This window comes from Cariama cristata, unplaced genomic scaffold (assembly GCF_000690535.1).
Source record: "Cariama cristata isolate BGI_N322 unplaced genomic scaffold, ASM69053v1 scaffold32014, whole genome shotgun sequence".
NCBI classification, from domain to species: domain Eukaryota; kingdom Metazoa; phylum Chordata; class Aves; order Cariamiformes; family Cariamidae; genus Cariama; species Cariama cristata.
In genome coordinates this window covers 1-12550 of record NW_009614046.1, presented here as the reverse complement: position 1 = coordinate 12550, position 12550 = coordinate 1, and the positions used below count along the sequence as shown (strand labels likewise).

Sequence of the window (12550 nt, the reverse complement as noted above, 5' to 3'; positions counted from 1 at the left end):
AATGCCTACCTGAACCCACTGGAGATGAGCCAACACTAAGACTCTGTAAACTTCCATTCCTGAGCAAAGTTGGAGATTTTTGAAGACCAGAGCTTGTCACACTTCCTGCAGCAGATGCCACAGATGAAGTTGGGGAAGCAGAAGAAACTGAAAGATGGGAAATACTTTCTTGACTTTTATTTCCTTTGGGTCTACCAGGCCCATGTTTACTTTGTTTATTTCCTTTCCGTTTCTTCTCTGTTACAGTTTCTTCTTCTATTCCAGAAGTTTGAGCTCGCTTGTATGCTGTAGAAGCAAGGCTTGAATTACCTATGTCTCCAGGTGAGCTGTCAAAGTTTTTAGATTGTGAAACAGCTGCTGATGAAGGGAGACCAATTAAGGAAGTGAAACAATTGACACTCCCCTCTTGACTCCCAGCCTCTCCTTTATGTACATCTTTGGTTGATGAAGCCTGTTGAGAATGCGTGAAACTGTCACTTCGCAGATCTGTGTCTGTAAAACTCAAAAAATCCTGGGGAGACTGAACTGAACTTCCAGAAGATGACTTTATGCTCCCTGGAGTGCCCAAAAAGCTTCCTAAAAAAGAAAAAGTACAATTTTTTTTTTCCTGTAATTGATGAAAATTGATAGGAAAAAAATAGCATCTTAGAACAAAAAAACTTTGAAGTGCAAGGACTTTATGAAAAGTGTTACCAAGAGGTAAATAATTTTTAAGATAGCTCATTGCTGCTTCTGCTGATCTTCACTCTGCTGGATCTGATTCTTAGATTCCTATCTAAGATTCAGATTTGAATTTGGGGCACAAACAAGGTGAAAATGAATAAAAGGAGAATAACAACTTTGCTGCTTAGGCAACTTTGACATCCCTCGTGTTCTGAAGTCACAACAAACACCTGGTGCAAGTCACAGCAGGTTTTTTTAAACATACACATATATAAAAAGAAGACTGATAGAAACATGCTATGATCACACGTACACTATGCCTGCAATCTTCCTTACCATTCTATCTAAATCAAGGGTCCGACACAGGTCAAGGGAACAGCAATTCCACTTAATTTACCCTGGCTGAGGAGGTATTCCATAGAGAGGTATTTTTCAAAAGGACAGGAGAAGTAGTGGAGAAAAGTGTATAAAATTGGCATTTTAAGACTTCTTTAGCACTGTCAGAGAACCATAAAGATCTTTTGTGTAATAGAATTACATTGCTTCTGTAATATTTGGAATGCAGTCATTTCATCACTGTGTTAGCATAAGCAAGGCAGAAAATGGAGCACACTTGTGAAATACTTTCAATGAAATTCAGTAATTTTATATGGGTGGTGCATGTGGGTACTGTTTTGCAGAACTTAGACTGATGATGACTATCCCATCAAGAAAAGACTCCTAAATATGACTTTAGGTATAAAAAAAGTCCTTTAAAAATTAGTGTTTTATCATTAGTCCTCCATTAAACATTATTAAGAATTCCATTTAAAATATAATTTACATTAATACAGCAATTTAAAAATCATAAAAACATTGTTGTTTTGTATTTTAAATAAGTTACATCACCTTCACTTAATGCAGCTTTAAAGAAAATACATGCACATAGTAAAGATGTATTTTGCCATCTGCAGTGAGGAAGATTTTTCTTTAAATGCAGTATTCCAGAAGGCAATTTTCAAACTTTTGAGAATTTAAACAAACAAAAAAAACACTTCTGTTTTTTTCAAGTAAAAAAGCCGGAAATATTGAAGGAGTTCTAGACAAATTTAAAACTGTTCACTGCATAAACAAACTCAAAGGAAGAGCAACATCATAAAGCAGAAAGGACAGTCAGCTACTACATGTCACAGTGAAAATTATGGAAAAAACAATTACTTTATAGGAGGTCTAGTTTGCTATTTCAAAATAACAGGTTTTACTAGTTAAGTAATAAAAAATAGACTTTTACTTTTTTTTTCTTTCTTCAACTCTGACGAAGATGCCATAATAAAATTTGCTTTTTAGAAGTGTCAACAGTGTATTTAGTGGGTTCTGGCATGTTCAAAACGTCCAATTGTTGTATTACATAAGGTAAATAAACTGTATATACTTGTCACATAATCATCTTCTGCTTATGTATTTCAATGACAAAAAAATAAAAGTGAAAAGGTCTTTGAAGAAAATGGTGTATTTTAGATGTCTGCATCTTGAAAAATTATGGGGCCACTGCATCCTATACATGAGCTAGTTCAGTTTTGTTCTAATATCCACTAACTAAAAAAATACTAGTACTATTCCCTTAAAGAGCTGAGAAAGACCCCTAGACTCAAATTCATGTGTTAAATTTTACCCCAGACTAACTTTTCAGCACATAAAGAGACTTGTTTTTAGCAGTTAAAGAGAATACCTTAACAGTCTAAACAAAAGCATCAGTTTTGCCCTTTAGAGATGCACGACCTTCTTTTTCATGTTATGACAATGAACACTTTTCTCCCTTAAAAAAAATTTTCTTTTTTCCCCAAAGTGAAACAACATCCTCATTATTGCGGATAAAGGATGAACTACTTTTCAAGTTTTAAATATGTAAGATTTCTAAGTCATGTTAAAGCAGAAGTCATGTTACAGCGTAAGGATTAATACCTTGCTGAAAAGGGCTAGCTGCAGTCACAGTTGTTCCTGGATTTCTTCCAGCACCAGGCTTTCTTCCCCTCTGACCTGAGCTGTGACCTGTAGCTTTCTTCCCTTTGCTCTCTGACCCTCTAGCCTCTGAAGAATCTTTTCCACTTGAAACGTGTGTAGAAACTTCCTGGAAATTTGCATTTGTAAATCGAGCCGTGGTATCTTCCAACCGCTTCAAGGAGCCTGACATGGAGTTGTTGCTAGTGCTTGTGTAAGTCTAGCATTTTGATGAGAGGAAATAAGATAAAAGAAACAGGTCAAACAAAAAACTGTAACAAAGGAACTGTTTAAAAGAACCTATTCTTTCAAATATACTCAGAAGTGTTCAAATACTAAGGTAAGTGGCAACAGCAGGCGTTACATAAACTGAATTATTAAGATTTTCAGCAAACAAATGCATAAAACTTCATTTTGTGGAAAATGATGCATAAAAACAATGTCAGCTTTGGTTGGTATTTTTACTTCACTAAGGTCAATGGATTAATCTCAAATCTATGGTTACACAGTCTTTATATTCTATTTAAATAGGATATTGTTCTTTTACTGCTTAAAATTAAAAATTAAAAAGAAAAAATGAGACTTTAAATACTTTTCTGAAAATACAATTTTTATGCAGTTTGTTTTGTCAAACTGGAAACATTGTTCCATCATCAGTGGAACTGACGAAGGCTTCAGAACCTAAGAACTTACTGTCTCAACACCGAACCAAAATCAACTCCAACAAGCCCAACTGCCCCTTATGTCTTCACTTCCTATCATCACACTAGGATTCCCTGCCATCTGAACTGCCCCATTCAGCCAGTTCCTTAAGTACCATCAAGTAAAGAAGACACATGAGATCTAGTTGGTCAAGACCCGTGCAGGAATGACTGGCTACCTACTACAAACCTGCTGCCAGACAGGAAGGAAAAAGCATAACACATTCTTGAGCTCCCAATGGAGATTTCTTCCTCAACCCCCATCCATCCCCAAGAATTTTGGTCCTTCTCCTACACCCATAAACTCTTCACAGGGCTTTCAAAAATGTTATCCTTAGACTCATCATTCTTACATTAAATTTTGTCATATTTATTCACATTGGTGAACAATAGTCAAAATAGGTCACAGAAAGTAATTAGGTGGGCAGGGAAATTGCGTGCACAGCATCAAGAAACAACACAAAGGAATAGAATTGTTTTCATAATAAAAAAAAATTTGGACTTGTGATAGCAGAATTATCAGAAGAAAGAAAATGAAAGCAAAATTAGGAAAAAAGAAATAATGTTCTACTGTTATTTATACTCAAACCAGCTAATAAAATAGCCTTTTAACTGTATAAAGCTTCTTCAACAAAAAACATGGATCAATCCTAGAAGCTACTCATCTATTCAAAAAAAGCTTAGTTTGTTTTTCAGTTCTTTATAGAAGAGAGTCTAAAATAGATCTAATTTATCTCCATTAAAGACCACACAAACACATGCCTCTTAAAATTGAACATGCATGTGTTTTCTCTCCCCTGACTGGGATGCTTGCTCAATTTAGGCCTACAGCAGAGTATTTCTTCATCTTTTCATATAGCTTTGTATAGCTGGTATAAGAAGTTTTCCATAGCTAAGACATTTACATAGAACTTGCTTTTCAGTTGCAAATGCCAAAAGACAATTAAATATGCCAGCTCTGAGAAGATTAAAATTTTGATCTATTTGCATACCACCCTGTATGAATTATTATGAACTGCATTAAAAACATATTATGGATTATCTGAATAACAGTGAAGAAAAATCTGTAAAGTACGATGTTAAAAATAATTTACCTCAAATTCATATTACTATACTGGTAAGTGTTTCTATGAAGATGGAGCCAATTCAAAGGTAAGTTTAGCAGTCAACTTTTTGAACTATTACAAAGTTCACAAGTATGCTCAATTTTCAGGAAACTGATGTGTCACTTGACCTGATTTAAGAAGCAGTGGTTCAAATCTGGGTCATTTGAACAAAGGGTTTCCAGACATGCAATAACCCAAACCAAAAGTCTTTTTTTTTTCTAGAATCCAGGATTTCTCCTCTTATCTAAAACCTTCCTTTCCTAATTCTTATCTCCTATCCACTCAGTTGAATATTAATTGCAAGGATAATTCTCTATAGGTATCAACAACCATAGTTTGATGTTATCTAGTACCTCTTCCCCATTACTGCAGGAATTTGTATGTATTTATTTACTTATTTTAAAGGGAAATAAGGAGTTTAACATAGCTCTACAGACTGGCCAGGGCTAGGCAATGACAAGTGGGCATTAATTTGCATATATCGTGCAGAGATTTGGTTTGACTGCAAGCCTGAATCCTGCTCTTAACAGATTTTGGAGAACATGCATGCACATTGCAGTTCTGCTTTTGAAAACTTTGTTCCAACAGGTATTTGTGCCTCCGAAGGCACTATAAAGTGTACTGAAATCTACATGCTTACTCAGAACATCTTGAACACTGATATGACGCAATATACCCTAAGCAAAGTAAAACCGGTATCATTTGGTCAGTATTTTTTTTTCACGTATATTATATTCCTTACTTCAAGGAGTTAATTGCAACAAAGTGCCCTAAACCAGATACACATACATCAGTTGCTTTGAGAATCCACAAGATACATGGTAAGTTCTAAGCTAAAACTGCAGCACAAACTTTAGATTATTAAGCTAATTGGTTCATACAATAACTTACCCACCACTAAACGAACTGCTTTTCTAAAATGCTAAGTTTTAAAAGACAAAGGCCTAACAGAAATGTCTCAGAAAAACATTAGTATGTCATGGCAAAGTTATCTTGTTTGTTTGTTTGCTCTGGGGTTTTTTCAAGTCAGGAGAGTAAGAGTGGCAGGGAGCAAGGATCTGAGGATAGAGGCAGAACACCTTTGGTTATTTACTGACTGGCTTCAGACTGCAGTTTCCCCAAGCTTACAATGCTGTTCTCTCCCAGCACATACTTTTAAAATGAAGTCCACTACTTGAGGCTCCCCTCTTTACTGTTCACGCTGCAGTCAGTCATTTTCCTTCATTTCAGTACAGACATCCCCCAAAAAGGAGATTCCCACTGATGCTGTCACCCAGCTCCATTCCCTGGTTTATCTGGGAAGACTTGACTACTTCATGATGTTAATACTGTTCTCAAAAAAATCAAACAGTATTTGCTAGTGCAATTACCAAGCTAACTGTGTGTATCAGGGTTCCTTTATGCTTCCCATAAACCAGGTTGCAGGGTTTTCTTTCCAAAGAGTACACTTTCACATTGCCAACATGGTGCACAGAGAGTTATCGTTTTTATGCTTCCCATATATCACTCTGTGTGCCCTGAGGAGTTATATCACCCATCTGTAGCAAGTCTTAAAACTTCTGGGAAAGCTTTAGATTTATGGTAAAGGCATAATAATCACTCTTGCTATACACAGTACATCCCAAGGCTTGAGAAGCTTTAGCCCTAATACAGACATATACGGTGGTAGTCTTGCACAGAGAGGGGAAGGACCACAGCAGGTAATCCTCCACAAAAACGCCAGATGGTAAGAGCATGGTCCAAGCAAAAACCAACCAAACAAAAAAACCCAACACACCCATATACCACATAGCCCACAAACACCACACTGCTATAGGATAGTGATGTTCAGTCATACCAAATAGAGATTTCCCTACTCTTTTCATTCTCTTCTGTACCCCATTGTGGAAGGATCTGAGCACCTCCCTTGAGAACCACGTTGGGCTGATAGTCAGGGTGAACTGAGGAGGGTTATCATCGTCATCTCTACTATTACAGATAAAATTATCAGCTGTACTTCCTGTTTGCAGTATCTTTTATTTAATCACTGACTACAATTTGAATGCAGATACACTGTCTTGTGTATCTTTGTGTAGGTCAATGTTTTGGAGTTTTGTTTTAATTAACAACATCCCACCCCCCCCAAAAAAAAAAAAAAAGACAACTGTATTTTTCCGGATCTGTTAAACCATACACATTTTTAAATTCCAGATACAAGCCAGAGATCAAAACCTGAGACAGAAGCTTTTATTAGGACTAAAAAGGGCTGATGGCTCTTCCCAAATAAGAAGGCGGCCAGAAGAAAAGGCAGAGAGAGAACTCAAATTCCTAAGTTATTGCACTCTTTCTTAAAACATCCTGTATCTACGCCCCAAAAGAAAAGTGAAAAATTTGTTAGCACATTAATCAAAGAGTAGTTAAGAATGTCTTACTTCAAACTTTTTCAGTCTTAACTGATCCAGACTAAGCAGTGTTTGCCGAGACATTACAGTGATGTACAAAAATGCCTCTCAAAACAGCATGCTCATATCTCAACACAGTATTTGGACTGGAACTTCAGTAAAAGTTCTTGGAATTAAATTTTGCAGAACAGACACGCAAGCCAAGTATACTCAGATAATGTAAATCCATAGTTATTCCGCATCCTTTCATGAATCTATCTTAAGAAGCTTCTAATCCAGATAAAAACATGCTTTAAGGCATCACCTGCATAAATGGTCACTACCACTGTATCACAAAGGATTTAACTTCTTTAAAAAGGAAAAATAAAATTAATTTCAAATTCCAGTTCCCCTCACAGGTACAATATGGTAGCAGAAGTGATTATATACCATGATAAAATAATGTATTCACTGCAAAGACAGACTGCTGTGAAAAAGACATCAAATCCAAATCAATTCTGACAACTCAATGTAAAAGGACGTACAACAGTAACATATTAATCATAGAATCACAGAATCATTATGGTTGGAAGAGACCTCAAAGATCACCAAGTCCAACCATATACCTGATGCCACCATGCCCGCTAAACCCACTAAACCATGTCTCAAAGCGCCACATACAAACGTTTTTTGAACACCTCCAGGGACAATGACTCCACCACCTCCCTGGGGAGCCCATTCCAATGCTTAACAACTCTAACAGTGAAGAAGTTCTTTCTAATGTCCAGCCTGAACCTCCCCTGGCGCAACTTGAGACCATTTCCTCTCGTCCTATCGCTAATTACAGGGGAGAAGAGACCAACCCCCACCTCACTACAACCTCCTTTCAGGCAGTTGTAGAGGGCAACCAGGTCTCCCCTCAGCCTCCTCTTCTCCAGACTAAACAACCCCAGCTCCCTCAGCTGCTCCTCGTAAGGCTTTTTCTCCAGGCCCTTCACCAGCTTTGTTGCCCTTCTCTGAACATGGTCCAGCAGCTCAATGTCCTTCTTGTGGTGAATACAATATTCTGAACCAAATATTTTTCTCAGGAACAAACAAAACTTGTTTTATTATTAAAATTTCAAATTTTCGAGGAACACTGTATGAATTTATAACCTAGAAAAGCAAATGCATGTAAACTGTGTGAAAAGGACTTAGGAAAAAAAATTAAGATAAGATAACTGAAGGAACTAGCCACCAAAAAAAAAAAGTCACTTCCAAATATCCAAATATCCAGTAGATTCTTTTTAAAAAGAAAAAAAAAAAAAAAATCACACTTAATAACTTCATTAAAATAAACCTGAACACCAATTTTCCTGACAATCTGAAGCATTATAAAAAGAAGGCAGAAAATGAAGCAGATAGCTTAGGCAGAAAAAACCCCACAGGATGCAAAAGGTTTAAAAAAGAAAACTAAAAGGACCACATGCTGATATTTAAATTCCACTGTGGATACTTCTGTTTTAGTTTACTTCAGTTATAATTTCAGTTCTAGAACTATAGAGTTTATGTGCTCTTTAGTATTTGCTCTAGCTCTACCTTGCTACTAAACATAGGAGTTGTAACTTTTTTTTTTTAATGTTATCTATTTAACGATTTTTAAGACTATAAAGAGGTGAGGTTTAGGTATTCAAAAGTACATAAAAATATTTAAAATGTTCCTATCGTGAATCCTATAGATTTAACTACAAACATGTATTGAACTTGCTATACAGACATATATAGGACAATCTCGATTAACACTATAGCCAACAACTCAGCAGATTTTCATTCTTTATGTGGATTGAACAGAGGTCTGCTAAGAGGGGTTTTACTGTTGTTCACCTTACTAAAGTGTACGTCACTGAGTCATAAACTCTGTGATTAGGAAAAGTCTAGGGAGGACAAAGCAATTATAAAAGAGCTTAGCAGAAAAACAGAATCCACCTGTGTTTTCAGCATTTAAAGCATATTCTAATAGGCAGGACTCAAAACAACCAATATTTCAATATATTTTCTTTAACTTTTATACAAATACACAGTAATATAAATTTTTCTTAAAACTTATGATGATTAGGTAATTGAAGTATAAAAGGGATGCAATTCAAGAAAGATAAGATCATACATAGTACAAAACCTCAACAAAAATTGTAGAGTTTAAAGAAGTTCCCACACAAGAAGCCTCTTTTACAGGCTATGACTTTTACAGTTTATCTCAGACTGAAGAGGAATATGTTCAGGACAAATTAATAAAATGAAATAACAAATCACATGGACTAGCCAATACTATTCAAAGAGTTCTACAACTTAATTTCAATAAAAACTGACACACTCACTGATTACAACGTCTAATTGCTCTTAAATCAAAACAGCAAGGCAGCAAATTGAGTCTACCTTTTCTATTTTTAAACTTTTTCTTGCCTTTTTTTTTTCTTTTCTAATAAAGAGGTATTGATAGTTTCAGAAAATCTCTGACTAGTTAAGTCTCACTTGACACAACAGTGTCAAAAAGAATACAACAGAACCAGAACTAAGACTAATTTATCAGGAGCATGAGTCACAAATAATGCGATGTTAATACGTTAACAGGTATGGAGCCTCAAGTTAATAATCCTACTATTGAGAATACAGAAATATCCAATACATACTAAAAAACTAATACTCTTGGTGGTGATTCTTGAAGTGGATACCACCAGGTGAGGGAATACTTCCAGAGACTAGAGAAAGTTGGTATTTCCATTGCTTTACCCTGTCCTGACACGGTATTGGTGTACCATAAGCAAATATACACATTTGTTGAATATTGCGTCTCAGCGACCAAACTACATACAGTTAACAAAAGCTTTAGCATCTTTGCTAAAAAACAATGCTCTACGTACTGACGGCTAATTAATTCAAACCATGATTCCCCAACTTAGATGTCCAACATTCCCACATGAATGGGACCAATGTTTTCCAACTTTGAAGTCAGAAAACCCATTTCTCAACACTGCTGCCCACTCTGTAATGCCATCATCTGTGTCATTTTTTTGGTGGATAGCGAAAACGATTCTTGCATAGTAAAATGAGAACTGTCATTATTTAACCCTCTATGTTGTCCCTTGAGTTAGGTATTTGCTAGCACATTAACAGGAAGGACAGACCACATAACCTAATGGAGCAGACTGCTAAAAAGGCAATGTGATATTACAAGTACATGAAGCATAAGCTGTAATTTCGTAATTACCAGTTTAAATGCTTACAGGTTCAGTGACAGTTTAGCGCACACAAGTGAACTTCAAAGGAAAAATTTTCTACAACTTCTCAAATTATTAAACATAAGTCAATGAAATAAAACTTACTGGAGTATCAGTGGCACCTGATTGGGGTCACGAAATCACTCAGTGTTCAATTACAAAACTCTAAGCCTTTCGCCATATGATAAACCTCAAAGTATTTACATTATTAAAAAAAATACTATGTGTGCTTGATAATTACAGAATCTATGCCATTATAAAGCTCCTGTTTATATAGTGGAATGATTACATCATGAAATTTCAACATAAGTAATTCAAGTGGAAAAGGAGGAAAAACACATTGACTTACTTTCTCTGTAGTTACAGTAAGGGATGGAACCAAGGATGGTGAGGACTCCGACTGCTTCTTGTATTTTTGCTTGTGTTTATCTTTCTCTTTATACTTCTAGAAGTTATAAAAGAGAATATAACCTAAGTTCAGCTTCACCTTTAACGTAACTCATTTTACATAGCATTAAGTGTTATCAAAATTTATGAGAGATGGTAATAATGTCCCGTGCTATTTTACTGGAAACAACATTAATATTTTGAAATTTTTATAATATAATTTTATAAAAGCAAATCAAGTATTTATATTTGCTTTCAAAGTACAGAAACTTAAATTCTTTAATTACAGCCAGCATTTATGAATCCACTGCTGTTAATATTATCCATCTTCCCAATAATCAATTAATCAACAAAAGAAACTGGATTAAAAACAGAGACATGGCTTCTGCTTCACAGTTCTTCCTGTATTTCTCAAAGATTTCTATGTTCCTGCATTTCTGCACCTGCAAACTACTTTTTGTTGGGATACTCCTTTAAATTTATTCAAGGTTTTAGCTTTGGTTCCCCTACTGACATCTCCATGGATAAGAATGTGGAATTTTATTTAGATTTCATTCCCAAAAAGGTGCGTACAGTTTACATACTAAATAAGTATCATCCATGTTAAACTGAACAAAATACCAAAAGCTATACAAATGAAGTGTGCTTTCTAAAAGGGCTGAGAATTTATTTTTTTTTTTAAACACAACATGAAGCACTGACAGTGTGAATGAAATTGTGCAAACAGAAAGAAAATAATTTCTTAATTCAAAGCCTTTAGAGCATAATAGAAGTCTTTCATACTGGTAGAAATCAATTCTTAGAGGATTACAGAGTCAGACTCAAATTGTATTTGATTAAATAATTCAGACAAATACAAAAAAAATATCGAGTCTGATAAAATTAACAATTCAAGGTAGAATACAGGAGGAGTTTAGTATTTTTACCATTTTAATCAGAAACAAGTCTAGACAGTCACTTTTTCCTTAGCATCATAATATCGTTTATTTAGACAGCCAACATCAGAAGACACAGAGAAACTGCAGGTGTGAAAGTTACTTGTAAGCTATTGGCACTCAAGTATTTTGCTTATTTAAGTATATATTTGTGGAATTTTTGTGTACTCACACAAAACTCAGCAGAACAGCATAATCTACGGCTATTTGTTCAGAATGAGTGCTTTAACAGAAAGCTACCAAAAAAGTGCATACATATGAATTGACACAAGGAGTTTAAAACTCCCATTGAGTAGCTTAAAAACATGAGGCAGACAACTTAAAATCTCTAAGTCTAAATAGCCATACGAAAACTCAGTAACTGTTTTGAATCTTGAAAATGTTCCATGCTGATCTTTCTCTAACTATCAAAATGACTATCCAGACCCTCAAAAGAAAACATAATTTGATCAACAGCGACTGCGCAACCTCTCTCACCAAGCACCAGGATGAGATGTAACACATGCATACTCTATTCAGGTATTATCACCTAGTATCAGCTTTCTATTTCAGTCACAATGGAAGAAGTATCAGAAAGTTATTTCATGGAATCAGCCAGAGAGAATAAGAGAATGGGTTCTCAAATTCCCTAATAAAGTAGATTCAGTTAATTGACAATCTGGATGCAAAGCTGAAAGCAAAACACATTTATCTCTGCCTATATAAACTATAAATAACAGCTGACTGACTTAGAAATCACCTTTTCTCTAACCAGCCCCAAATCCATTTAACTAAACTTATAATTTAATTTTGCCAGGAAGGAAATACAGTTTAGCCAAGAAAACTCATAAATAAGGTACCAAAGGTATCATGACTGAAATATCATGCAAAAATACATTTACTAGAATAGAGATGTAAAGTCCTTTTGATTCTCGTACACTTCTTAAAACTCAAAGGAAGGTCCAAGAGAACTCTTTAAAAGGCTGATGGGGATTTCTAGGTATGTTGTTTTCATAAACTGAAGAGAACTTGTGTGTCCCCCCCCCGCCCTGGAGTGTGCCACTTGGGTAGAAACATGGAGTTTTCCCTTTCATAACAAAGTATGCAGGTGTCATAATTACAACAATGTACACCATAAGGTAGGATTTCAGTTGTTTAAGATCTAATATAGGCTTGTTGAGGGAGTTT

General features: G+C 35.4%; 1 protein-coding gene across 1 annotated transcript in view; it reads right to left on the bottom strand.

Moving 5' to 3' along the window:
• Window positions 1-10548, bottom strand: part of LOC104160990 (protein AF-10-like) — a gene marked incomplete at both ends in the record, with an annotated part of 35475 nt that extends 24927 nt beyond the window's left edge. Inside the window, 3 exon segments of the mRNA XM_009699262.1 lie at window positions 10-576; window positions 2605-2860; window positions 10411-10548. Coding sequence (XP_009697564.1) covers window positions 10-576; window positions 2605-2860; window positions 10411-10548 — 961 coding nt within the window.
• Between the last annotated feature and the right edge of the window lie 2002 nt (window positions 10549-12550).